General features: G+C 62.4%; 1 protein-coding gene across 1 annotated transcript; it reads right to left on the bottom strand.

The window, feature by feature from the left end:
* Positions 1-280: 280 nt before the first annotated feature.
* Positions 281-27,381, bottom strand: DLGAP3 (DLG associated protein 3). The gene is made up of 12 exons (XM_036396959.2): positions 27,104-27,381; positions 11,903-11,984; positions 8,199-9,280; positions 7,072-7,274; positions 6,486-6,552; positions 6,152-6,386; positions 5,337-5,677; positions 5,144-5,229; positions 3,404-3,828; positions 2,997-3,088; positions 2,653-2,796; positions 281-2,305 (listed from the first exon to the last, which is right to left on the bottom strand). The coding sequence occupies exons 3-12, from the start codon at positions 9,207-9,209 to the stop codon at positions 2,087-2,089; spliced, it is 2,823 nt and encodes a 940-aa protein (XP_036252852.1). The 5' UTR covers positions 9,210-9,280; positions 11,903-11,984; positions 27,104-27,381; the 3' UTR covers positions 281-2,086.
* Positions 27,382-27,808: the final 427 nt, after the last annotated feature.

Here is a 27,808-nt window from a genome sequence, read left to right as displayed (position 1 = left end):
AGTCATGCAGGAGTCACGAGGAGTGTCACAGCGAGACACCCACAGCAGGTGTCACTGGGGAGACTCACGTGGGGAGTCACAGGGAGAGAAACACCCACAGGAGGACACCCATGGGGACAGACTCAGAGGCAGAGACCCATGGGGAGACCCGTGGGAGGTTTCCATGGGGAGATCCACGAGGAGACCTGCAAAAACGCCTCTCCCACCGCATGGTCACCAATTTCCCGCACCACACCCATGCCTTTCCCACCCCACGGACACAAAAGGATGGGGAGACAGCTGAAAGGCGAGCCCGGTGCCGGCCGTGTCCCCGCAGGGAAGCGGCCGCTGGCCCGGAGTAACCAAAGTCATCTTTATTAATTGCGGCGGTTCGTTACAATAAAAAGGGAGCCACGTGTCACGGTCACTGCACGGCGCTGGCCGGGGCGGGGGCCGGGGGCCCTTCCCAGGCACATCCCTAAATTGGGGGTGCAGGGGGAGTGGGGTGGGGAAGGGCTTTGGGTGGCTGAGTGGGTGCTGCCGTCACAGAGGTGTTTAGCACCGACGGACCCCCAGGAGCGAGGGACCCCAGCGAGGCGTCCCCCAGCTGCCTCTGACCCCACCGCCCTGCCTGAGGGCCTGGGCGAGGTTTGGCCCCAGAGTTCGGGAGGTTTGGCCCCAGATTTCGGGAGCTACCTGGCACCCACTGGCCCTGCCCTGGGGGGTGGCTGGTGATGCTGCGTGGGGCTGCTGGCGCGGCAGAGTGAGGGACAGGGGTGGGGTCTTCCCCCCTCTGCCACCAAAAAAGGACCAAAAAGGGACACTGAGGGGGGGGACAGGATGTTTGGAGGACGGGGTTAAGGACAGGGATGAGGCAGATGCAGCCTCCTGCCCCACCACGCTGCTCTGCCCTGGAGGGAGCTCTCCACCCTGTTCCTGGCTCTGTGCACAGTGATGGGGGAGCTGGGAACAGCCACATCCCAGGGTGTCCCTTGGCCCTGAGAGGCATCAGGTAGGTGACAGCCCTATCCCGGGGTGTCCCACCCCACAGGGCTCCGGGAGCTCAGGAGGAAGGGGTGTCCCCCTGAGGGTGTCTCTAGCTCCACACTCAAGGGACAGCTGCTGGCCATGCCCACACCCCGGTCCCACCCACTGGTGCCAAGCCCAGTGTGGTCCTTGTCACTGCAGGTGGGCTCACCGGGGGAGCATCTCCCACCTGCAGCAAGGCACGGGAGGGGGGGCTATTGCCTGTCCCTGGCTAGTGCCACGTTGCAGAGGTGCTCCTGGCCTCCAGGCTGGCAGGAGGGAAGGACGGACAGATGAGGGATGGGCTGAGGGGACGGAGGGCTGAGCGGGAAGGGGAGAAGCGCGTGGCGATGCTCCGTGCGAGGGAAGCGGGGCGGCTCGCCGTGACCGGGGGGCCTCTGCTGCTCTGGCCCGTCCCACCAGGCAGGACACAGCGCTGGTCACGTGTAGTTTCTGGTTTATTCCTTGGGTTATATTTATATATGTATATAGGGGAGGGAGCCCTGGGTCCCCACGGCACCTGAGCCGCGGGCGGGGGGAGCAGCGAGGGGACCCCTTTGTCCCCAGCACGTCCCAAAGCCTCGTGCCGGCAGGGCAGGGCTGGGGGGCTGTGGCCGGGCAGGGGCTGGGGGCCCTTCCCCGCCACACACCAGGGGATTGCACTGAGTACAGAGAGGCGGGGGGGCCTGCCTGCAGCCCCCTCCCCTCCAGCCCGGCGGGGCCGGGGGCTGGAGGTCACCTCTCTTTGGGTTGGGATGCAGGGGCGGCTGTGCAGAAGGGCTGGGGAGTGGGAAGGGGACAGAAAGCTGGGACACAGCCCCAGGGAGGGCAGAGGGAGGGAGGGAGGGAGAGCCCCGGACCCCAGGAGAGGCTGGCAGGGGCATGCGGGCAGTGGGGGGCAAGGGGACGGGGCAGAACCGGGCTTTGCGTTCACCCGCCGTCGGATCCACGAAAGGGCTAAGATAGAAAAGAGAGAAGCTGTGAGTGGGGCCAAGAGCTGCCCCAGGGTGTCCCCGCGGCCCCCCATCACAGTGAGCTACGGCCGCGCCGTCCAGTCCGGGTAGAAAAGCGGAGGCTGCGGTCACAGCCGGGTCTGCGCCTCGGGGATGTAGATCTCGATGCTGTCCGCGCTCTCAGTGGCCGAGCTCTGGCGGAAGGAGGCGGCTCGCTTGGCTGCCAGGAGCCTCTTGCGGGCCTCCTGCCGCTGCCGGTCCACCGAGTCCAGGGAGCGCTCCTTCACCGGGTGCACCTTGGAGCGCGGCGGCTTCTTTGGTATCGGGGGAGGCACCTTCTTCTCCTCCTGCACAGACAACAGGGGCTTCAGGCTGGGACCTCCCAGCAATGGGCATCCCAGCGGGCTCAAGCCATGCTGAGAGGCTCCACAGACCCTCCACAGGTTGCCAGGCAGGGCTGCACATCCCTTTATCCATCCTGTGCCAGGACCCTTGCCTGGCCCTTCGCTGGGATACATCAGTGGGAGAACAGCCCTTCTCTACCCTCGCTTTTTCCCAGCTCTGTTTTTCGAGGGTTTGCTAAAAGCAGCCACCAGTGAGAGCCCAGCAGTGGTTTGGGTGCAGTTGTGCTTGGGGATGAGGAGGGAGGAAGAGGTGACAGGTACAAGTGCCAGTGGCAGAGCCCTGCCCTCACCTTGGGCTCCATGATCTTCCACCCATTGGCCTTGAGCTGCTGGAGCTCCCCAAACTTCATGCTGACATCCTCAATGGAGAGCTGCAGGAGGTCCCAGAAGCCAGCCAGGTCTTGGAAGGTGGGCACAGGGAATGCGTTGGGATCCTGTGGGGACAGAGGGACAGAGTGCCATCCTGATCCATCAGTGGGATGTTGGCTCTGCTGGCCATGGGGCCATGCCAGCCCCTTGTGCTGGCTCTGTGTCCAGCTCTCCTCCATGGTGGTCCATAGTCACTGGCTGAAAGTATGAGACACCCCCTCCCCAGCACAGCTGGCCCCTGGCACGCTGCCCTGCCCACACTCACCATGTTCTGCTGGCAGAGGCGGTAGAACTGCTGCACCTTCTGCGACATGAGGAGCTGGGCACTGCCCACAGCGCTCCGGATCTTCTCCAGGACTGGGGGGAGAGCAGACAGTCACAAGCAGCTCAGAGCCCTCCAACACATCGTGTCACTTCTCTCCTTCACATCCCTCCAGAACCAGAGGGTTTCCCGGTGTTTCTTGCCCTCACCCAACCCCTTCAACCTTGGCAGGGAAGATGCTCCAAGGTGGGAGCACTGCAGGACAATGACTGCACCCCTCCAGCTCTGCAGGATCAGCCTTGGCAGGGAAGATGTTCCAAGGTGGGAGCACTGCAGGACCATGACTGTGCCCCCCCAGCTCTGCAGGATCCCCAGCCCCTCCCTTCGCTGTGACAGCCCACCCGACTCACTCTCCTCGGGCAGGTCATAGTCCTCCGCCTCCCTCTCCATCTGCTGGCACCATCCCTCCATCTTCTCCACCTCTGCCTGCAGCAGTTTGATGAACCACTCCCCGTCGCGGTGGCACGGGGAGGCGCGGCCGGAGTCGGGGAGGCTGCGGGAGCCCCGCTCGATCCAGGCATCCCTCCGGGGCACCTCCACCGTGTCGTACTGCAGCTGGTAATCCTCGCGGTACGCCCACTGCCCCTGCGTGTGCACCGTCTTGTACACGGCGTACTGCCGGCCCGACTCGGGCTCCGAGGAGTGCCGCTGGAAGGGCCGCCCGAACTGCAGGGCTTTGTCCTCGGTGGCCACGGCCAGCCCGGTGAAGCCCTCGAGCTCCAGGTCCGCCTGCACGCCCGCTGTGACGCTGTTGGAGCGCTTGAAGCGCGCTCGCCTGCGGAGACAAGGAGAGCGTGGGGACCCTCACTGCCTGATGGGACAGTCCCTCACTGTCCCATCCCTCTGAGACATAAACTTTAAGGAATTTAGAGATTTTAGAGGAGTTAAGATTTTAGTTAGAGATAAGCTTTATTGGAGTTAATTTAAATAAATGGTTAGGCTTGATGAAGTTAAGAGTTGGTAGTTAACTGATAACTGATTGCTTGTCAGCACAATGTTTGGTTAGCTGTGTTTATAATGAAGAATATAGAAATTGATAAATGCTTTTAGGAACATAAGACAACGTGTGGCCTCCTCTGTTCTGAAACCAATTGAAGACGGGAATGGGAGTTCTACCGAGGGTTCATTTGTCATATTTGCCTTGAAAAGGTAGAAAGGTCAGAAGGAGGAAGACTTCATTTACTTCCTCATTTTGGGACCCCTCCCCATGAAAAGGACAACCTGACCCATTTCAAGGAACAAACTGCACATGCTTAATAGCGTTTGAACTAATTAACATATGAAGCGGGGAATGGGATATACCAAAGTTATGAATATGCATTTGTATTTTGGGTATTCAATACTTGTAGAGCTAAAAGGACTCTGTAATCACCTGTAAATTGCAGTGTGTATTTGGGAGCTATCCCACAATAAGCACACACTTTCTAACTCTAAACTGTTAGAGAGTTCTTGCCCATCACAGTTGGATATCGGTACTAGATCAATATCCATATTTTTTTAATAAATCACCCCTGTCAGGTATGACAGTGACAGGGGCAGGGTGAGGGACACCCATAGGTGGGATGGGGCTGGGGATGCCGGGGTGGATCCCAGAGCATTCAAGGCCACAGGCACAACCCTGAGCAGCTGCAATCTGCCAGTCCCTCATCTCCTCTGCTCTCAGCCTGTTTCCATGGCTACCAGTGCTGGACCAGGGATGGAGAGGAGCACCAGGCTGCATGGGCACAATGCCAGAGCTCCCCTCCTGCAGGCCATGCAGGTTCTGGCACACCTGGCATTCCCATCCCAGCCAAAATGTCATGGTTAGCTACAGAAACGCCCAAAGGTTCATCTGCACCTGGCAGATGGGCTCAAAGCTAAGGGCTGAGCCCAGCAGAGGAAACAGGAATAGGGCAGCCCCTTCCCCTGGGCAGCAGAGAGGACAAAGGAAAGGCCAAATCCTGCTCCAGGTGGGGGCAGCTGGCCTGGGATGGGGATGCTGCTGAGCTCTGGGGTTTCAGCCAGAGGGGAGAGGGAGAAGAAGCTGTGGGGTAGCAGTGGTGTGTAGGAAGCCCCTGGGAACCCAATGCATCAGTGCAGCCACGTGGTACCTTTTGTCCTCCTCCACCTGCACCCCAATGGAGTGGAACTCCCTCTGGCTCCGGCTCTCCGTATCCGAGTCAGAGACGGCCTCAACCTGCCAAGGGGCAGAGAGAGAGCTTGGAGGGCAGCCCCAAAGCGCAGCGTGGTGGCTCAGCACGGCCCACAGCACTCGGGCAGCCCGCAGGGAGGAGCAGAGCCCACCTGCACACCGATGGAGGGACGCCACTTCCTCTGCCGAGCCAAGCTCCGCAGCTCCTCCCGGCCTGGGATGGCCTTGATGATGAGGGTGGAGGGCTTGGGAGCAGCACGGGGCTGGACTGGGGGCAGGTCGAGGGCCACGGCCGTCACCTTGGAGCTCTCCAGGCTCTCGGCCGAGTTGCAGCGGGCCGCGGCATCTTTGGACCAGGCGGGGCTGCGGGCGACCTCGCTGGGCAGGTAACTCTCGTGGGTGGACTCGGTGCTGCTCTGCGCCGTGACGGAGATGAGAGGTTTGGCTTTGGTTCCTGGAGGGATGGGAGGTGGAGCTTTTCTGTAACTGAAGGCTGTTGTGGGAGAGGCGCAGGATGAAAAGGCACGTGAAAACACAGACACTTGCTCATTTCCCGCCACGAACAGGGGCCCCGGGGAATGCTGCCCGTCTCCTCCCACAGCACGGGGATCATGGCCCCACAGGGTTTGCCCATTAGCTGGGTTAGATGTGGGCCGGAGTTCAGAGGGGCTGTTTGACCAGGTTTTGGGATTGGAAAACACCCCAGACCCACACTGGCCACATTGCTGCAGCAAGGGGCAGAGATAGGGACAGAAGGAGGGGATGGCAAATGGGTTCTGGGGACACAGAGCACCCCCCTGCCTGGGACTGAGTGACGAGCAGGACACTGACACCCTGTCCTGGGCACTACAGGGATCAAGGGCCAGGAGGAGGGCAGCAGCAGCCCTTGGCAGGTGCCCAGGTGAGCAGGCAAGGAGATGTGGGGTTCCCTCACGCGGCCAAGCCCTCGCCACCCCCCAGGACTCACAAGTGCTGGGCTTCAGGATGCTGCTGGTGATGGGCGGCCCAGGAGGGGCCGACATGGAGAAGAGTGAGAGACAGTCGTCGTCCTGGGAGCAGCCTGCCTGGATGGCCCGCAGGTAGCTGTGGCTCCGCATGCGGAAGCAACCGGGCAGGTCCAGCGCCTCCACGGCCTGCGACTCCACCTCGCCGAACACCGACTCGCAGACGGCCTCAAACTGGTGGTTGAGCTCGTCGTTGATCTGGGGAGAGCGGTGGGTGAGGCTGAGCCAGGGCAGGGGATGCTCAGAGCGACATCCCTGCCCCAGCCTGCCCCGTGGAACCCGAGCCACAGGACGTACCTGGCCGGTGGTGAAGGAACGGCCGTAGCTCTGTCCCCGCGGGAGCATTCGCGGTGGCGTGCAGCAGCTGGGACAGTTACAGATATATGAATCAGAATAGTGCCTACTTGCAAACCTAATGAGAGACAGTGGGAATAGAAGGGATGGCACCAAAAGCAACACATTCCAGCAGAGCATTGGGAAACGCAGCCACAGTGATCCTCCCGCTGGCCACTGCTGCTGTCCCCACTCCTCACTGCCCCCAAAACTGTCACCTACAGGGACTGGAGCACGTCTCGCTCATCCCCCTTTGAACATGCCTCTTCTCCCCACGGTCTGCACGTGGCTGCAGCAGCACGTCCCTCCCAAAAGCCCAGCATAGCCATGTCCCCCCCAGTGCCCTGACACAGAGCAGGGACGGGGCTGGGTGCTGCTGCGCTGGGGAGTGCGGCTGTGAGCGGGGACAATGCTGTGAGCAGGGAGGGTGCTGTGAGTGGGGACAATGCCGTGAGCAGGGACATGCCACTTGTCCTCCCAGGGAGCCCTGGCCCATGGCCCCACTGCCGCCTGCAGAGCTGGGACGGGGCTGGGAGACAGCAGCCCTTACTTGGTCCTGGCCTGGTCGGCGCTGGAGGAGCGGCGGTAGCTGTCTCGCCGCGTGGCCGCCCTGGGCAGCACTTTGGAGCTGATGTCCGAGTCGGCGCTGTCCTCGTCGCCCATGGCCTTGATGTAGCTGCCGCTGCGCATCCGCCGGCACGGGATCTCCCCGTCCTTGCCCGCCGGGTACCCGCTCCACTCGTCCTGCGGCACCTGGAGCAGGAGGCAAGCGTGGGAGGATGTGGTGGCTGGGGGTCCCACAGGTGGGATGCAGAGCCAGGTGGGATGCACCTGCCAGCCAAATCCAGCCCAAATCCAGCACGTGTGCCCAGCTCCCCTGCCCTCCCCATGCACCCCAGAGATGCAGGCACAGACCCTGGGCTCTCTGACCCTTTTGGAAAGCCCCAAAATCCAGGAGAGCAGATCCCTCCTAACAGGCACAGCTCCCCATTCCCACAACGCAGGGCGGCGCAGCAGCTCCCACCTCACAGCCCCTCTGGCAGGAGCGTCTGGGCCAAATCCCACCCATGCCAGCGCAGCACCCGCCTGACGTATCGGGCACCAGTGCCACCACGTGCTGCTGACGCCAGCACCACGGGGTCCTTATAGGGCAGTGGCAGGGGAATGGTGTCCCCTGGGGCCCCCAGCCAGGGTGATGGGGCCGGCACCCTGCCCCAATGCCCCTGCTGCCAATGGAGACAGGCCCTGGCCACCCCCACTCCCAGCCAGAACAGTATTGCTGCTCCCTGTCTCCTTCCCCCAGGAAAGGGAGAGAAGAGTTAATTAGTTTTTAATTGGAAGGGGGGTGACCTAGAAGGGAGCCCGGTGATGAGGCAGGCAGTGGCACCCAGCCAGACACACAGGCAGGATAAAAGCAGTGACAAGGGAGCAGACACAGGACTGCTGGTGGCCCTGAGCTGACAGAGCTGTCTGACCCTAAATGCAGCACAGGGCAGGAGGCAGCAGATGGACTTCGAGGGGACATAGGGGCCATGGGAATGGGGCACAGGTGCTGGGAACATGGAGCAGAGCTGGAGCATCCCCACAGCACCCCAGGCTGCTGCATGGAGGGTCCCAGCCCTGGCTCGTCCCACAGTACAGTCAGCCCCACTTCTCTCACCCTGCCCAGCCCCTCACCTGCAGGTACTGGTACGCTCGGTCTTTGGCCTTTGCTTCCTGAAGCATCAAGGTCTTCTCGGTGCCGCCGGCGCTGGGATAGGCTTCACGGGCCTGGCTGACGGTCATGGTGTGCCAGGCACTCCTCTTGAGCGTCTGGCCGTCCAGAGACATGGACATGCCGGCACAGGCCAGGCATTTTCCTTCCCCGCCGCCCTTTAGACTCTTCAAGGTCAAGTCTCTGAAGGCACTTTCGGGAGCGTCCACGCAGTACTGGGTGCCCTGGTCGGCGGCGTGCCGGCCGGACACCATGTAGCTGCTGTCGCTGTCCAGGTTGTCGTCGGAGCTCCACCAGCCCAACATCTTGGACCGGTGCCGGGAGTCCACCTTACGGTCCTTGCTCTTGCTGCGCTTGCCGTGGCGGGACTGGTGGTGGTGGTGGTGGTGGTGATGGTGGTGGTGGTGGTGGTAGCCGTCCCCGCGGCCGTCCATCTTGGCGCCGTTGTAGTCCCGCTTGGCCGGCGCCTCCAGGGAGTGGGACTTGGCGAAGAGCTTCTGGACGGAGTGGACGAGGTGGCGGATGCGGCTGGGGCTCTCGCTGCGGGGCTCGGCGCCGCCGGCCCGGGGGTACTGCAGCGTGTGGAAGCCGTCGTGGTGCAGCGGCAGCTGCTTCTCGAACTGGTCCAGCAGCGTGGGGGGCAGGCGGTTGATCTTGCTGGCGGGGTGGGCGGTCGCCATGCATTCGTCGCAGGAGTCGTAGGGCTGCTGCTGCTGCTGCTGCTGCTGCTGCGCGTGATGCATCCTCGGGAAGGTGCTGCTGGCGCTGGTGGAGGGCGGCTCGCTCAGGGGCCCGCCCGGGCACTCGCTGCCCGCGCCAGGGCAGTAGGGATGCTCCAGGGAACACGGCTCGCTGGGGCTGGGCAGGTAGGGCAGGCCGGCCCTCGGGGATGCAGTCGGCGGGATGCTCGCAGTTGTCAGGGATGCAGCGGCAGCGGTGGCCGGAGGAGGGCTGTGTCTGGCTACGCTCCCCATGGTAGCCCTTCATCATTTCAGCACCCACCCCATAGCCTCGGCATCTTGCCGGGATGCCCCTGCGGGCTCATCTGTGGGGACAGGGACAAGAACAGTGTCAAGATCCCCTCTACACCCCCACAACCAGCAGAACATTGGGGCTACCTCACAAGAACCAGCTGAGAAGGCTGGGAAGCTTCCAGGGCAAGATTCAGCCCTGTGACGTGCCAGAATTCTGGCTTTCCATGTGGTGACAGGAGCACAGTGCCTGGGCCAGGCACCTGGGGTTACCCCCAGCTCAGGTGCTCGGAGGGGGCAGTGGGAAGGAGAAGGTGCTGCCAGCAGCGATGCAGGCAGCAGGGCCTGCAGACGGCAAGGGAGGACATGCTGCCATCAGCAGATCCTTGTTTTCTTCTGCAACACCAAATATTATGAAGTGTTTCTCCATTAGAAAGCGGCTCTGGCTGAGTTTTTCAGCCGTTGAGATTCACAGCGCCGCTAATGAGCTTCCGCGGGGCGCGGGGGGGCCCAGCTCTGATGTCTCCATCCAGCCCCACATGGAGACCCACAATCCAGGGCTCTCCTCCCTGCAAGCCCTCGGGATGGGGAGCCAGGAGCAGAGGTGGCTGTGCTGTGTTTGGGCAGCCCCAGGGCGAAGCAGGAGGATGGACGGCGTTGAGCCAGGCTAAGCTTGTGCCAGCCAAGGCTGAGCCGCCTGCACGCATGGAGGTTTGTGTGCCTTGCAGCCCCTCAAAGGCTCTGTCTTTGGTTGGACTGTAAATGAGGAAATTACTTATTCTCCAGAGTATCTCGGCTAATTAACAGGCGTCGTTAACGCTCTTGTTGTCAGATTCAGGCAGGGTGCTGCAGGCAGCACGTCTCCCATACTGGCTGCAGGGAAAGGTGACCGTGGGATGCTCCCTGTGGCACGTGGGGATTTGACCATGGAGACTGGAAACGAGGGACACTGGGAGGGCCAGGGCTGGTGGGAAGGGGTTGTGGGAGGAGAGAGCAGCTGAGGGTCCCCAAGGGGTGTGGGAGTGGGCAGCAGTGGCGTTTTGGCCCTGAGCAGCAGACAGGGCCCTGGGAACACATCTGCCCTAAGCCGCCACCACCACCTTCCTTCCCAGCTCTTTTGAGGCTGGATGGCTCCATCCTGCACTGCTCCCCATCCTCAGATCCCGCTCCTGCTCTAACAAGGCTCCCTAATTGCTGAGCGGAAGGTGCAGCTGGTACAGATGGATCCTCTCCCCTCCCCAGACAGCTGCTGCGAGGAGCAGGAGCAGCAGCGTGGGATGGAGCTGACTCCCTGGCCTGGGATCGAGCAGCAGCATGGAAGGACAGACAGACAAACAGGCTCCCAGCCCAGCCCTGCCTCCGCAGGCTGAGCTATCATCTCCTGCTCGGGGAGGGAAGCTCGCAGCTGATCCAAATATTGCTGCCGCGGCGGCAAGAAGGAGTCAAAATATCTGCGGAGCCTGTCAGCACGAGCCCGCCGGGCTTTTGTGCTCGGCAGGTGCAGGAATTCAACAAAGCCGGAACCGCGGGCGAGGCGAGGCAGCGCCGCCGCTCCCCCGCACCTGCGGAGCGCCGGCAGCGGGTGGGGACACGCCGTGCTGGAGGATGCGTGTCCCAGCTCACCAAGGCGACACAGGCGTCCATGGCCTGCCCAGGGACCAGCCGGGCTCCCTGAGGGCAACCTCGGGATGGAGAAAGGGTCGGGAGAGACCCTGTGGGGCTCAGAATGGGCGGCACAGCACAGGGTACCCATCCCATGCGCCAGCAGGAACGGCCTCATGTCATGATGAGAGAGACCACTCCTGTCCCCTCCTGTGCCAGGAGGGCAGGGCGGCAGGCTGGCAGTGGCACTGGGCAGGCTGGCCAGAGCTTCCTCATGGGCACATGGCCGAGAGCTGGAGCTGTGTCCCTCCAAAGGCCAACGCACTGAGCAGCCCTTGGGATGGAGGGATTTGTGCCACCAAAGCACAGATTTAAGTCAAGGGGGAAACACCCAGCCCAGCTGAATTTTGTGCCATTTAACACCAGGGTAATTACCACCAGTGGGAACCTACCGCCCACACAATTATGTGCTAGGATAAACTGGAAGAGCATAATTACCATTACAAATAACTCACTCCTCGCCTTTATTGCTTCCAGCCTGGAGAAACTCCCACCAGTGGCTCCCCATCACCACCTCCCTCTGATGTCTCTCCCCATTGTGAGGGTCAGCTCAGGGAGGAGAGGGGCTCGCAGTCCCTGGTGCTCCAGGCCATCCTGAAATTCCGCCTCCTGCTTAATTTCCCATGGGAGCACTTGGCAGAGGCAGCTCCGCTTCCCAGCAGCTGCCCCATGAGATCCCTGCCTTGGAGGCAGCACCGTGCTGAGCCCCAGGGCTGCAGGGATTCAGGGCAGACCCCCCAGGAGCCTGAGCTTCCCTGGGACCCCACAGCACCCAGGATCCTCCCATCCTTCCTCCAGCTCCAGGAACACCAGCGGGGATGTGAGAGGACACCAAAACCCCACCACAATGTCTGGGTCTGGCAAACCACCCTGACACAGGGCAAGACTGGGCTTTCCAACACTTCCAGGTCCAACCCCAAGAGCTGGGGTTGGTGGCCCTGCACTCGGGGGGTCCTGGCCCCCTGCCCTTCCCCAGCAGCCCCACCGTGGGCAGCCCCTGCTGGGGTCTGGTGAAGGTTGCTGGTGGCACTCACCGCCCGGCGCTCAGGGGGATGCTGTCCTCATGGTCTCACCAGCAGCAGCTCCTCCACGCTGGGAATCCCTGGGGCAGCAGCTCTGGGGGAGGAACAGGATGGGGATGAAGCCAGAGCGAGGGTGTTCCCCCCCAAAACCAGCCTGAGCCACCTCCCTGTGTGTTTTTTATCAGCCCAGCCTTCCATCCTCCCCTGAGGCCGCCCCACACCAGCGCAGCAACGGGGACAGCTCCGCACGGCCACGGCCACGTGTTTCACCCAGTTTAGCCCCAAAACCATCCCCAGTCCCATCCTGTTATGCAATCTCCTGCCAGCGGGTGCCAGAGCCGGCCCAGCGGCCTCCTCGCCATCGACTTTCATTTGCTCCGGCTCCGGCCGCTCGCTCCACAAAGCCTCCTCCCGCCACCCCGCCTTCCCAGCGTCACCAAAGGGACTTTTTTTTCCACCTTCCAGCCCGGGAGAAGTGCGAGCTCGGCCCGTTCTGCAAATTAATGCGAGGTTCTGCCAGCTTGGGTCCTGCTGGGGACCTTTATGGCTTGGGATGAAAGCGGGAGAGAACAAACACGCAGCGTGAGCGAGCTGGAGCCGGGGAAAAAAAATAAAATAAAGTGGTTTTCCCACTTAGGGGCTGAACAAATTTGATCTACGGTCTTCGGAAGAAAATAAATATGGAATACCGCCAGGTCCTTTCCACCGTGCTTTTAATCTATTTACTCTTTCCCAGCTCGTTGTAGTGAGAAGGATTGTGGAAAGCAAACATTTTATTTTATTACTAATTGCTCTGTTATTTTATGAGGCTGAATTAGTAAAATTTACTCAGTCTGGAGGAAAAAAGAGGGGCTTAGTAAGAGATCACCAAATTTAGAAGAGAAAGGGGAAAGGGAAAAGATGAAGAAAGGGAAAGGGAATAGGGGAAAAAAGATGAAAAGGAAAGGGGGAAGGGGAAAAACTAAAGAGAGAAAGAGGAGAAGGGAAAGAGGAAAACAGTGTGAGCAGGATGCAAAGATCACAGAAAATACACTGGCTGCAATCAGGAAATCAAAACCAATTACTGTTAATAAAAGAAAGCAGAGCAGCTGCAGGCAGGCACTGCCTGCAGAGGGCTGTGAGGGGCAGGATCCAACCGGGCACCGCTGGAAAAATGGGATGAGGCAAGATTTGTTACAAGTCATGAAAGATGAACACAAGCTGAGGATTTGCAAATATGAGTGGAGCAGGAAGTGTTTACTGAGGCCACTGGGAAGGCCACAGAAGCCAGCACAGCTGGCTGGGACCTCGACAGGGCTGCAGGGCTCTAGCACCCCAAAAAATCTGGAAGACCCTGACACCCTGACATAACTGGGGGGCTCTGGCACCCTGAGGCTGGGGGCATCTCCCCTGGCTCAGCTCTGCCCTGACACATCCCTTCTCACCCAGAATGGGCACTTCCCAGGCACCAACCCCAGATCCACGATGCCCCAGGGCTCCAGTCCAGCACAGCCACCCTGCTCCAGAGCCTGGAGGCTGAGGACAGGCCGTTTGACGGGCTGGGTACGTTATTAAGCACATGATTAATTTTGGCACCAGCCCCAGCTGCCTGACAGCTCCTTCTCCAGGGCTGGGAGAGCGAGCGCGAGAGGTGCTGCCTCTGCTGATGCAGCGGTTGGTGGGATGAAAAATCCTGCAATGCAGCACTGCTTCTTAATGAGCCATTTGTCTTTGAGTCTTCTTCACTCATTACCATGCCGGGAGAGGGATGGGAGTTGCCCCACGTCCCCATCTGAGCAATTACTCCTGGAGCAGAGCGAGGAAATACGGCCACGAGGCGCCCAGCTGCCAGGGATCCCTGCACGGCCGCCAGCGCGGGGACTTCCCACCACAACACCACTGACTCTGCCTGCTGCCACCTCGGGGGGACAGGAACCCCCTCCCTGCACTGCACACACGGCCCAGGACCACCCACCCTGGCCCCAGACCTGATTCTCTGGGGGTAAGAGCTGCTGTGCTGGGTGTGCAAAGGAGCTGGAGCATCCTGGAGCTGCCAAGGCAAAGAAAGGAGCCTGGCATTCCATCCCTGCAAAGCCCAAACCAGATCTTGGTGGAAGAGCCACATCTTCAAAAGCCCTTTAGGATGGGGAACATCTGGGCCTGGGGGCATGGCAGCAAGGTGCCAGGAAGCTGGTTGAGAAGGAAAGAGGTGGAACAGGGAATGGGAAGCTGGTTGAGAAGGAAAGAGGTGGAACAGGGAATGGGAAGCTGGTTGAGAAGGAAAGAGGTGGCACAGGGAATGGGAAGCTGGTTGAGAAGGAAAGAAGTGGAACAGGGAATGGGCCATGGCAGCAGAGGAAGGGCTGGCAGGGGTGAGAATCCAGCAGCGCCATGGCACAGGCAGCTCCAGCCCCCTCAGCCCTGCTGAGGAGTTAAATCTACCTGTGCCAGGGGCACTGGGGGCCATGGCAGCTCCCTCAGGCCCTGTGGCTGTGCCAGGGACCCCAGCTGGCAGCGGTGTTGGATGAACCCCATTTCCCCATCACCCCCATTTTCCCTCCTGGTGTTGGATGAACCCCATTTCCCCATCACCCCCATTTTCCCTCCTGGTGTTGGATGAACCCCATTTCCCCATCACCCCCATTTTCCCTCCCACCCACATGGAGGCACCAGCTAGGCCCCAAGGCTTAAAGAGCCACTTACTCCCCAGCCATGCTGTGTAATGGCTTAAGCCAGGGATCACTCCAAAGCCTCTTTGGTGAGCTGGGGGCAGCGCAGCCTTAGCACTGAGCATGGCAGCAGTGACAACTCCGACCACCTCCTGCCCATTTCCTCCAAGCCCCGGGGCAGGCTGCCCCTTCCCTGCCCAGCTTCACTCCCACTGAGCCCCCAGCAGGCTGGCACTGCCATCCCTGCTCTGCTTGGCTGAGCCAGGGCTCTCACCTGTCGCCAGCGTTGCTGCTCATCCGGGACAAGGCACTCTCAGCTCCACCCCAAATAACACCAATCCCAAATAACACCAAGCCCAACCGGTTCCCTTCAAGGCACCACACCCCTCCCAAGGGCCCACAGGGGCTGGAGTTTCCAGGAACGGGGAGGAAGCAGAGCCCTGGTCCCTGTGCCAGCAGGGATGCTCGGGGCCATCACGTCCCATTCCCAGGCTGCATCCCCTGGGGCCAGGGCTGGGATGAGCACAGCCAGCCCGAGGCTTGGCACAGCCCAGCTTGCCAGCAGAGGACCCAAATTGCCGCTTTAATGGATGGGCTTAATTTGCAAAGCTGATGAAAACCTAAATATTTAAATACATAATTCTGCACAACGCTCTTAGCGCGGGGACAGAGCACGGGGAGGGGGGCATGGCTGCTGAGTGAGGACACAGCAGGCGTGGGGGATGCTCTGGTGGGACCACCTGGATCACCTGGGCCAAGAGCACCTCCATCACAATTTGGAGACCATGCACACCCTTGTCCCCAAAGCCAGCAGCACCCACAGAATGGGTGCCATGGGTGCCATGGGGAGCTCTGCTGTTGGCACTGGAGACCTGCTCCACCATCCAGAAGCATCCCAGAGCAAAATGCAGGGAAAAGAGAGCGTGGTCCAAGCCAGGGAACTGTGAAGGGCAGTGGGATGAGCCCCCATGGAGATTACACCACCGATATTCCTGCTACAACAGCTTAGAGATAAAAGAGATTTGCAGGATTTACCAGCAATACAAATTGAATATTTAATTTTAGCTGCAGGGGAGGAGCGGGGGCTCATCCCAGGGGTGCACGGAGGTGTGCAGGTGGTGGGCCTGGAGAGATGTTTCCAGCTTTTGGGGGAAAACTGGTGTCAGAGCCATCCCCACGAGCCAGAGGGGCTGGGCATTGTCGTGGCAGTGGGACTGGGCACCCCCTGCCCCACCTGCCCCCAATCCCACCAGCCACTCACCACTGCCAACGGCACAGCACAGCCTCTGCCAGCACGTGGAGCTCCTGCAGGATCATCCTCAGATGAGCCACGTGTGTGTGAGCCCAGCACCAGCTCTGGGGGTGCTCAGGAGGGGTCCTGACCCCACACCCTCCCCCTGGCCCCATGCGTGGCTGCTTTGCTGTGCTCCGCTCTGCCCTGACCAGGATGTACCCAACGAAGCTGGGCCTGGCTGAGGATGTCCCTGGATGGGGCCATTTGCCACCCAGGCCATGGACTTGGCAGGGAATGGGGCTGGAGGCAGAGGGAGGAGACACACCTGAGTATCCTGTGGGATGGGGTGGAGAAACCCCCAAGGGACCCTCTACCGAGCCACAGCAGGAGCAGAGGACAGGCAGCAACAGCTGTGAGAATGGGGCTGCTGGATGTCCCCAAGGCCAGCACAGGGTCCCCAGGGTGCCACCGAGCCGGGTGCCCGTCCTGGCTCACCCCTCCATGGCCTGTGTGCGGTGCTGGCGCGGGTGCCAGCGCAGGGAGGGCTGGGGGAGGACGGCAGAAGATGAATGAGGGAGTCGGGAGGCTAATGGCATTGTCTGGAAAGTAGGTCGTGTGCTGAGCAAAAAGATATTTATATCAAAGCTCGTTCCCCCGCAGAAGCTCCTGAGCTGGGTACAGGCAGCACCACGAGCCCATGGCCGTGCTCTGCACCCCCGTGACACCCCTGTGGCACCTCATGGTGCTCCACGCCCCCTCCATGCCCAGCTCTGCCACCCTGGGCCCCCACCTGCCCTGCTCAGGGGTGGCAGTGCCAGAGGTGAAGTCATCCCGATGGAACGGGAGCCACAACAGCTTTGTGGTTTTCTGACCTGGCTGCAGGCGCTGGGCACTGAATGGCACCGAGTTATTTTTGTTTTAATGCAACCTTTGCCAAGGCGTGATGCTGCCCTGGATGCTCCTCAGATGGGCAGAGTCAGCCCAGGATGGCCATGGAGGGTCCTGCCCAGCCTCAGCGGTGCCACCCTGGCCTGTCCCAGCACCTGGCTCTGCCCATGCTCCTCACACCCTGCATCACCCCTGACCTGAGCCTGGGCCAGGTCTCAGCCTCGTTGCAAAGCTCAGTCACGTCCTTTCCTACCCCAGTATCCCTCCCTCACACCTCCAGCCTTCCAGGAAAAAGCCAAGAAATCATCCCAGAGATGGAGTCAAGTGTTTTTGCCCCCTCTGGCCATGCTGCCCCAGCTGTGGACACGGCCCAGCAGCAGCCATGGGGCCATCCAGCCCTGCTCTCCATCCCCATCCCACACCTGGCAGCCAGCACGGGAGGAGCAGGTTCATTTCCCATAATAGCTGTGTCGGCTGAATTTACAGCCCGGCTCCAAGTTATTAATAATAATGGCCTCACTCTTAAGTAGGGCTTTTCATCTGCCTCAGAGCCCTTTCCAGAGGACGTCTGCAGCATTATCACCATTTTATTCTCGTTTCAGTGGGCACAAGAGTGAGATGGAGAAGGGGCAGCTGATCTGTGCTGTGGAGTGGATGGTCCCGTGGGGAGCCCAGCCACGAAACCCCCAGGGAGGCTGGAATGCCGAGGATGCAGCCACAGCCCCGAGGCTCCCGCCGGCCCCGTGCCGTGGTGATTTACACCAGCAGCCAGCCCGGGCCCTGCCGCACGGATAAATCCACTTCAAGCAGCAATAAACCAGCGTCACCACATCGGTAATCCGCAGCGCTGCCACCGCCGTGAGGAATCCAGGGGCAACGCACATGTGCCGATAAATCCCAGGCTTGTCTCAGCGGGGAGGTCCCTGCGGTGGAAATCCCCGCTGGAGCCGCGGCCGGAGGGGTGGGTGCAACCAGGGAGATGCCAGCAAGGGAGACCCTGGGGATGGCTCCAGCACAGGGGACTCACAGCGGCCACGTGGGACCGGGGACATCCCCGGAACGCCCCCCTCCGTGTCCCCCCGGCGATGCCCACCCACCCCGGGTGTCTCCCTGCCGTGCTCCACAGCGAGGAGTCGATGGGCAGATTTATTCCCCTGGAAGAGAGCTTTGATCCGAAGTTATTTTTTGTTTACTAGCAACAAGGTATTGTAAATACATCTTTGCCGATAATTATAGAGTCTGGGCGCACACCTTAATCTCCATAAAATATCAGATGCTACAATTTGCCTGATTTAATGAGATTGGAGGCTGATAAGCCGCTGAGCTAAGCTGTAAACTTGGGGGGGAGGAGGGAAATGATTGCAAATGTGCTAAACCGCCTTCGTCCTCCTCCTCCCCTGCTGCTGCCACGTGCCCAGCCCGGGAGCGTGTGCCCAGCCCCGTAGCCCCCTGCCCAGCTCCAGGGATGTGCCCGGGCTGTGCTGCAGCAGCTTCACGCAGGGATGGGCATTTAGGGCAAACGGAGCTTTTTATACAATTTACCTCATTAAAACTCCAGGAGCTGAGCGCGGCACCGGGCTGTGGCCGGGGGCTGTGCCTCGGCACACTCTGTTCCCTGTGCCCTGCCAGGGGGCAGCCAGCACAGCCCCAGCGCCAGGCTGGGTCCATGTGCCAGCTGAGGTGTGAGGACAGGGTCCCCAAGGGGCTGGGCTGCACGGGCAGGTCAGGATGGACGTGTGTCCATATGTGCCCATGAGGGTCCAGCCGTGTCCAGGTGTGTGCCCAGACCTACCTGGCACCACCGGCCATGCCAAGGGCAAGCTGGACTGAGGGGTCCGTGCCACCCAAGGCCACCCTCCTGCACGGGCACAGCCATGCCCTGGCCGTGTCCCTTCCACAGCCCCGGGGCTTTGTGCAGTCCCAGGTGCCCGGGGTGGGGATCCCCTCCTGCAGGGATGGGGGCCCTGCCTGGAAAGCAGGAGGCTCCTCCTGGTAACGAGAGCCCCGTTTCCACAGCAACCTTAAAGGCCCACAGGTGCTGCCTCTCCAGCGGCTCTGGCATTTCTGGGGGACACTCAGCCCCTGCCCATGCCCAGCACCCCGTCCCCCCCAGCCCATCTCCCCCAGGTACCACTTGGGCTCATCCACAGCCTCCTCCCTCCATTGGGACCCCCAAAGGTGCAGATCCCCTGCAGCAAGACAGATGGGACCCCCCCAAAATACCCCTGTGCCCACCCCGACATCATGAGGAGCCAGTGCTGACCTACAAATGTCAGGCTGACAGGTTAATTACTCTCCCTCTTCCTCGGGCCGTTATCAGATGGAATCAGACGTCACCTGAGACTGTTAATTGGGCTAATTATTCCAGTTTCAGATTTTAAATAATTAGTTACTGTTGACTCCAGCCTGACTTCCGCAATTTTCTATAAAAAGGTCAAATGGTTCCTGGAGCCCAAAACCCAAGAGATGGGGTGGAGGGGCTGCAGCAGAGGTCAAGCACACCGAGACCCCTGGGCTGGCTGGGGACACTGGGGACAGTGTGGCTCCCACCAGTGCCTTGTGCTCTTACTGGAGCTGGCAGGAGAGGGACATCACCTGCCTCAATGGCAACAAGGGAAACCAGGAGAGGGAGGGGGGTGTGGAAGCACAGGGTGAAGGGTGGGAGGGAGCCCCTTCCTCCCCCAGCATGGTGACAGCTGCCCCAGGCTGAGCTCCCTGCCCAGGCTGAGCCACAGGAACCCCCCCAGCAGAGCCCAGGTCCCTCTGGGCACCTCATCCCCCCTGGCTGGACTCCCCAGGGCTGAAATCTCAGCCCAGGGGTTTCAGCAGCTGTGATTGTCCCTCTGGGTTTCCCTGTGGACGCTGGGCAGTGGGCACACGGGCAGCACTTGCCCTTCAAAGGGTTTGGTGGCCAAAGCAACCCCTGGGCTCCCTGCAGGGAGTACCTGTCACCTGCCCAGGCATTGCAGAGGGACACGCTGGGCAGAGGGACAAGCAGAACCAGCTCGTTCCCTCAGGAACACCACCCTTTCTCCCAGCCTCATCCCCGCTATTAATAGCCTTCACTAGCCTCCTCGGGAGCCATTTGCATATTTGATTGCAACTCCGGGGCGGGGCAGGGCCCTTCAATCAGCCTCTCCCGCAGTCTCATTTGCATGGGTTGACATTTTGTTCTGGGAGCAGTGACACCGGCACTGCGGTTGGGGACACGGTTCTGGGGGGCCGAGGTGAGCCCAGTGTCACCAACCAGCAGCGCTGCTTCAGGCACATCAGCCAACCCGTGCGTGCCCGGGAGCACCGGGCAGGGCCGGCAGCCCCTCCCTGGCTGTCCCAAAGCCAGCAGGGAGTGCTGGAGCCTTGGTGGCCCATGTCCCCACACGCCCTGCCCTGCCCTGTCCCGCTCTCCAGCCCGTCCCTGTCCGACCTGCCCGGCGGGACGATCAGAGCGCCCGTGGAGGGGAGGCTGTGCCCATGCCCAGCCCGGCGGGCAGGGTGTGGGTGCCGGGCACAGCACAGCCGGGGTGAGGGCACAGAGCTCCGCGCGGTTCCCGCCCCGCCAGCCCTGTCTGGAGCTGCCGCACATCAAAGGGCAGGGGCAGGGCGGGACGTGCCCAGGGAAGGGGGGGACCTCAGGGGCACCCCCGGGGGCAAAGAGGGTCGGGACCCGCCGCCTGTTCGTGCTGCGGGTCGGACTCGGGGGATCAGCACCGCGGACAGCGCCCGGCTCCAGCACGGCCACCATGGCCAGCGCCACCAGCACGGCCACCGCTGTCACTATGGCCACCATGGCCAGCGCCACCAGCGCCACCAGCATGGCCACCACTGTCACTATGGCCACCACTGTCACCACGGCCACCACTGCCACTATGGCCACCACTGCCATCGCCGTGCCACCACTGCCATCACCATGGCCACCACTGCCACCATGGCCACCACTGCCACCATGGCCACCACTGTCACTATGGCCACCACCGCCACCAGCACAGCCACCACTGCCACTATGGCCACCACTGCCATCGCCATGCCACCACTGCCACCATGGCCTCCACTAGAAAGTCCCACCACAATAAACTCCCACCGTGAGCAGCACTGCCACAGCCACCATGGCCACCACTGCCACCAGTGTCACCACAGTACCCAACCACACGTGCCACTGGTGTCCCCGCCAGCAGCCCCTGTGGCAGCCCCAGGCCAGGGCTGTGCCAGACAGCGGCAGGAGGAACTGGGTGGTTCCAGGGCCCCGGGCAGACACAGCCCAGAGCTGTGTCCCAGGACGCCCTCGCTCCCCTCTGGCTCTTGGCATCACTTGGCAGGAAAAAACAAGCCAGGGTGAGGCGTGGGATCAAGCCTCAGGATGACAGGGATCGGGAGAGGGCTCTGCTGCTTCCCTCCCTCCTGCCTCAGTTTCCCCTCCAAGGAAACACAGCAGAGATACAGGTTTGTGTCACGGAGAGCCAGGGTGATGGGGGAATCCACAGAGAGGCACAGAGGGACCCAACTGCCACTGTGACTGTGCCAAGGAGCCGACTGAAGACAGGCAGGGCTCGAAGCACAGATGTCAGCACCGGCTGTGCCGCTCCCCGGCAGCGGGGCCGTCTGGCAGGCAGAGCTGGGGCTCCCCAGCTCCATCCCCGGACCGACACACAGACACACAGACACACAGACACACACAGAGGCGACCCTGCCCCTCGCATACACAGAGGGGCAGCCCTGCCCTGCTCCCCACAGCCCCCACTCAGCACATCCCCTCCCCCAGTTCTCACAGCTCCCAGCCCCCAGCCCCAGCACACACCCCCTGCAGCACACACAGCCCCTACAGCACACACAGCCCCCAGCCCAGCTCTGCAGGGAACAGGAGCAGAGACCTCGGGGCTGGGATCTCCCCATCCCGGTCGGGCGAGCTTCAAGGCTGTGCCGAGGCTCGTCTGAGCGAGGGCTGGCCGGGAGCCACAGGCTGCACACCGAGGAGAGAACGTGGCTGCCAGGGAGGAGGATTTGGCCACGAAAGGGTTAGCGCTGTGGGCTGCCCGGGCCGGGGGATCTCGCTGAACTGGCACCGCTGGGCACAAAGCAGGGCTCTCCCAGGACTGGGGCTCTGCCAGGCACGGAGCCCCCTGCACGCAGCCAGGCCCTCTCCCCTCCCACCCAGCGCCCCACTCACCCTCCGCCGCTGCTAAGCCATGAAGTTGCCGGCCTGGGCTGGGCAGGAGCCGGAGGATGGATTCCCTGTGATCCTGCAAATTCCCCGCGGGCCGCCCATGCCGCGGCCAGGCCGCGCAGCGAGGCCGGAGGCGTCCCCGGGGTCACGGCCACCCACGGCAGCGGCGGCGGCGGCGGCGGCGGCGGCCACGCTCCGGGTGCCGACACCGGCACCGGCACCTCGCAGCCGGAGAGAGGCGGTGGCGGAGCCGTCGCCCCCGCGCGCTGGGGACACACCCACGCGCGCTCCCCGGCGCGCTCGGCCACCCCCGCGCACCGACAGCACCCCCGGGAAGGGGCTGCCCACGCCAGCAGCGCCGCACGCCCACGCACGGCCCCGCACGGCCGGACCGACACACAGCCCCGCACGGACAGACCGACACACAGCCCCGCACGGACAGACAGACACACGGCCCCGCATGGACACACCGACACACAGCCCCGCACGGACCGACACACAGCCCTGCACGGACCGACACACAGCCCCGCATGGACAGACAGACACACAGCCCCGCACACACGGCCCCCGCACGTCCAGACTGACACACAGCCCCGCACGGACGGACAGACACACGGCCCCGCATGGACACACCGACATACAGCCCCGCACGGACCGACACACAGCCCTGCATGGACAGACTGACACACAGCCCCGCACGGACAGACCGACACACAGCCCTGCATGGACAGACCGACACACGGCCCCGCACGGACAGACCGACACACAGCCCTGCACAGATGGACACACAGCCCTGCATGGACAGACCGACACACAGCCCCGCAGGCCGGCGGATGGACAGACACCCGGCGCAGCCAGATGGACACACAGCCCCGCAGGCTGATGGATGGATGGGCACCCGGCCCTGCATGGCCAGACAGACACATGGCCCCACACACTGATGGATGGACAGGACCCTGCACACACAGATGGACACACAGACCTACACACTGCTGGATGGATGGATGGATGGATGGATGGATGGATGGATGGATGGATGGATGGATGGATGGATGGATGGATGGATGGACGGACACAGGGCCCTGCACACACAGATGGACACTCAGCAGCTCTGTATCACTGCACATGGCCGTGTGCACCTGGCTGCTCCCACTCACAGCATCCCACGTGCCCCACCCCACACATGGCTGTGCACCCCACAGGCCCCCGAGTGCTGCCCTCGCTCCCCACACACACCTGCTGCAGGGGAACCATGTGCTTCCCCCACCATGGGGCTGTCCCCAGTGTGCCCCCACCCAGAGAGGGCCCTGATGCAGATGGGTGTCATGAACAAAACATGAAACTGAGGCCACCCCTCAGCTCAGCTGCACAGATGGCACCAAGCTGGGGCTCATCAATGGGGTCTCACCCCAGCCCCACGTCTGGGGACACCAACCACAGCAGGGACAGCCACTTCCAAGGCATACAGTGTTTCCCCAGTACCAACCATTCACCATTACCAAACAAGTGCCCCAGCACTCTCTGTGCCACCACAGCACCTGCATCCCTTTGGGAAGAGGAGAGGTTCCCCAAGACTGGGAAATCAGCAGGTCCTGTCACAATGGGACTCGATACCTTCAGCTCTTGTGGTCCTCTCACTCCAACACAGCACCCCTCATGCCCACACACAGGCTGTTCTCCCCCTTCCCTCTGCCCACCAAAAACTTCAGCTGATTCCCAGCCCAAACATCTCCTGATCCTCCTGCAGGAGAGGGCCAGGCAGGCAGCAAGGCCCCGTCACCACCCGCTGCCCAGAGCTGCCAATTTAAGGCCAAGCAGACTCCTGGTGAAGCACTGAGCTCTGGCAACCCCGCCACAAACATCTGCTCTTCCAACAGCACCGTGATTCACAGGCTATTAATTGGGGCATGGCAGCTCTGGGAACTGTTTGCATCCCCTGGCTTTGCTCAGAGCCACAACTCGCTGCTGACAAGGTCTGGGTGCTGGAGGCAGAGCCAAACCTGGCACGGCACTGGCTGCAGTGGAGCCACACCAGGACAAGCCACAGGGCACCATGCCCAGCTCCCACCCAGGAGTGATGCAGAATGAACCCCAGGAAAACACAGCAGTGGTGCCCAGTGCTGGGCAGAGCCACAGTGCCCGCAGGATGCCCCTCTGATGGGGTTGGCAGGTGCTGGGGGTGTTCCTGAAGTTGCTGTCACCAAACATGAGCAGGTTTGCATAGGGTGTCCCAGCTGCTGAGCCACTCGCTCCCAGGGCTCCCAGACCCTGCTCGGGCAGCACCAAACAAAGGCTGAGGGGAGCCTCCAACAACAGCCAAAAGGAATCTGAATTCAGAAGCTGATTAGAAACCATGTCATGGCTTCTTCCTGCTCCAGCATTTGGGGAGGAGTGAGCTGGGGGGCGACGTGGAAAATCTAATTAAGATTGAGGGCAGGTTGCAGAGGCACTGACACAGGCACTGCAGGAGCACAGCTGCTTGTGGGAGGGGGACACGGGGTGCTGCAGCACCCCTGGTCTTGCAGAAATGGGGAAGGTACAAATTAATTCTCCTTACCCCGATGGGCACTTGCTCCACTGCCACGTGCTGTGGCGGCTGACAGAGAGCTCAGCTTTTGGACCTGTGGTGGCCTGGCCCTCTCTGTCCCCTGCCAGTGACACTGTGCAGCCCTGGAATGAGCTGCTGAGCAGGACTGGGCAGAAGGGGCTCAATCCTGCCTGCTTTGGGGGAGGTGGGTATGGAGTGCTGAGCTGTCTGCCCTGTCCATGGATTTCCAGTTGGCCCCCCTGTGCTGCTGCTCATAGAGGGACCAGGCATCACAGGGCCATTGGGATGGCCGAGATCTGAAGGCCACTTCATCAGAGCAGGCTTTACACCTGGTTCTTGGGGATGGCAAAGCCCAGGGGCCAGGCTGAAGGGGCACTACCCAGGCTCTGCAGCACCAAGCACTCTCCACATCCCCTTCCCCTTGCCCTCCGCAGCCACCTGCATCACAGGGATGTCCTCCCGCCGGGAGGAGCTGCCACCCCATGGCCGGGGTGTCCCCCAGAGCACGTCCAGCCGCAGCCCCGGCCCCCGCCCGGCCCAGAGTCCCCCTCTGCTGGCACGTCTCGCCTGCTATTCTTAGCTCTCCAGCGCTGCGCTCTCCCGGCAATGGCACCGTATATTACTATTATTGCTGGCTGCCAACGTCTTGAAGCAGGCAGCCAGGATCGTGATGGGGCTTCCACACCCCTGGTGACCTGTCATTCGGTCCCTGCTGGGCTCTGGTCTTCAACAGGCTATTTCAGGAAATCCAATTTGATGGCCAGAAGGAGCACAAGCCACACGTTCAGCCCCTGCGCTGGATCCAGGCTCCTCCTGTTTCTGCTCAGATCCAGATTTTAGCTTCTCCCGTGTTGGCAATAAGGGCCAAGAGTCACCTTTGGCTCCAGATCCAAATTTCTGGCTGGGTGGGATCCAGGGTTTCGGCTCAGCTTGCTGGAGAGATGCGAGCGTCTGCAAAACCTGGATCTGGAGCCCCAGCCCCCACCGCAGCAGCTCCACCTGGCCAGGAGACCCCAGCACGGGGCCTGATCCTGCCCTTGAGGGTGGGCAGAGCTGGGGAGACCCTCACCAGCACAGCCACCAGCCACCCACACAGGCTCTGCATCCCACAGGTGCTGGCACTGCTCTGCCTCTGAGCTGCTGATGGAAGGGCCCCCCAAACACCCCCAGGCTGGGCTTCCCAACACCCTCCACTCACCCCGTGCCTTGCCCAAGCTGCTGGGAGCCAGGCCCAGCAGGAGGATTGAGAGGGCTGGGGGCTGCTCCTCCAAGCCCACGTGGCACAAGCCTTGGCACTCAGGAGGGAGATTTGGGCACCAAGCTCAGCACCACCTCGCCCAGGCTTGGAGAGGGACACCACGGTTTTGTCACCCTGTTCACCAGAGCAGGGACACGTGGAGCTGGTCCTGGTGCCCTGGCTCAGTGGGGTGACAACACCCAGGGCAGCCCCAAAGCTGGCTCACACCAACATCTCCCCACGTCAGTGCTCCCACCACCGCCACAGCCAAAAGGGGCCCCTCCAGGCTCGGATGTTCCACGGTCACTTTGATGGCTATTTTTGCATTCCCAGCCCTGCCGGCGCTGTAATAAAGCTTGAAAGGGCTGACATGCTCCTTGCAGCCATGCCCATCTCCCAGTGGCCTTCCCCTGCTCCATCCCTGCACACACAGAGTCCTCAAGGGCTGGGAACCATGGATGCATTCAGGGGGGAACAGTGGAGCATGGGGGTGAGAAACTGAGAAAGACCAAAAATTACATCAATTTCCTAAAGGAGAATCTGCACTGCTGACTGGATCCTGCTCCCATTTACACCGAGCAAGGCTGCCTGGATTCCCACAGGGATAACCAACCCCCACCAGCCAGGCTCTGTCCCCTCTTCCTGGCCAGGAGACAGGCAGGGATCAGCTGTGGGCAGCACAGCCCTGGACCCCACAAGGGAGGTGACATGCAGGGCTGGATGTCACAGGATGGAGAGACACCAGCGGTCCCAGCACCAACTTGCTCTGCAGGTTTGGCACAGGATGGAGGGACCAGACCGACTCCTCCAAGAAACCCCAACAGTCTGGAGGAAGGAAGGCAGCAGCAAGAGGGAGCAGCCAGACAGGGGCCCCCGAAGCTCTGCTTGCCTGCCAGGCTGGCTGGGACCACGGCGCCTGCATGCACGGTGATGGGCACAGCTCAGCACCCGGCCGGGCATGGTCCGAGCCGCAGCCCCGGCAGGATGAGGAGGGGGAGCCCGGTGGGTGGGGAGGGGTCCTGGGCCTGCCCCGAGCCCTCCGCAACGGGAGAACGCAGGATGGCTGGCGTCGCCATCCAGGGGAGGCTGGAGGGGCTGCGGGCTGTGCCGCTCTCCCCAGTGCCTCGGGCAGCAGGAGATGGGGACCCCCTCTCCCCCACCCACCGGGGAATCCTGGCGGAGCTGAGCGCCACGGTACCGCTGAGACGCCCCCGGCCACCCCCGGTTCCTTCCTCCCCGGTTCACCCCAGGACACCCGCTCGGCGGGGCCGGATGGGTCCGCAGGTGACACGTCCCGTTCCCGCGGGGCCGGTTCCGCACGGCTCCGGTGCCTCGTCGGTGAGAGCCCCCTCCGCACTGAGCACCGCGGACCCTCGGGACCGCTTCCCGCATCTCCTCCCCCCTCTCCCCGCTGGGCACGGCGGAGCCCGGGCACCGGCCCCCGCTCTGCGCTGGGCACCGCGGCACCCCCGGCACCGGGGCCGCCCCCGCCGCTCTTACCCCGCTCCCGCCTCCTACATCCTCCGGCGGCTCCCGGGCGGTTCCCCGACGGCCCGGCTCGGCCGCCCCCGGCCCGGCTGCTCCCGGCCCGGCTCGATTGGGCTCGGCTGGTCCCGGCTCGGCCCGGGCCGGCGCCCCGCGCGTGGGAGCGCGGCGGGCGGCAGCATGCGAGTGGCGGCGGCCCCGCAGTGCAGCGCGGGCGGGCGCGGAGCGGCGGGAGCGGAGCGGGGCCGCCGCGGCGCCGCCAAGACACGGCGGTGGATTTTCCCCGGGAGCCAGAGCGGGCGGCGGCGGCGCAAAATGGCTCCGGTGCGGCTCTGCCGCCGCCTCCCGGCGCCCCGGGACCCCACGGGGGGGAGAGCGGGGGCAGCCGCACGTGGGGCCGGGGAGATGCTGCGGGCGCGGGATGAGTGGTACCCACCCGTGGGCATCCCCCGAGGCACCCTGCGGAGCCGGACTGGCACCCAGACAAGGGGTACCCGCCCGTGGGAATTCCTGCAGAGCCGGACTGGCACCGAGACAAGGGGTACCCGCCCGTGGGCATCCCCCTGGATCACCCCAGCGAGCCGAGGGCACTCCGGGACTGTCACCCACGCCTGTCCACGGGCACAGAGCCTGCCAGGGAGGGGACAGAGTGCAGGGACAGCCCTGGGGTACTGAGATAGCCCCGGGGTAGTCCCTGAGTGACAGAACAGCCCCGGGGTG

Source organism: Molothrus ater, chromosome 24 (genome assembly GCF_012460135.2).
Source record: "Molothrus ater isolate BHLD 08-10-18 breed brown headed cowbird chromosome 24, BPBGC_Mater_1.1, whole genome shotgun sequence".
NCBI lineage: Eukaryota > Metazoa > Chordata > Aves > Passeriformes > Icteridae > Molothrus > Molothrus ater.
This window is presented reverse-complemented; position numbering and strand designations above follow the sequence as displayed.

Coding starts and splice junctions, on each gene's coding strand:
- DLGAP3 (XM_036396959.2), bottom strand. CDS start 9,209: ATGGGGAGCGTAGCCAGACACAGCCCTCCTCCGGCCACCGCTGCCGCT. Junction 6,553..7,071: donor GCCGACCAGGCCAGGACCAA/GTAAGGGCTGCT, acceptor TAACTGTCCCAG/CTGCTGCACGCCACCGCGAA. Junction 5,230..5,336: donor GTCCCTCCATCGGTGTGCAG/GTGGGCTCTGCT, acceptor GCCCCTTGGCAG/GTTGAGGCCGTCTCTGACTC.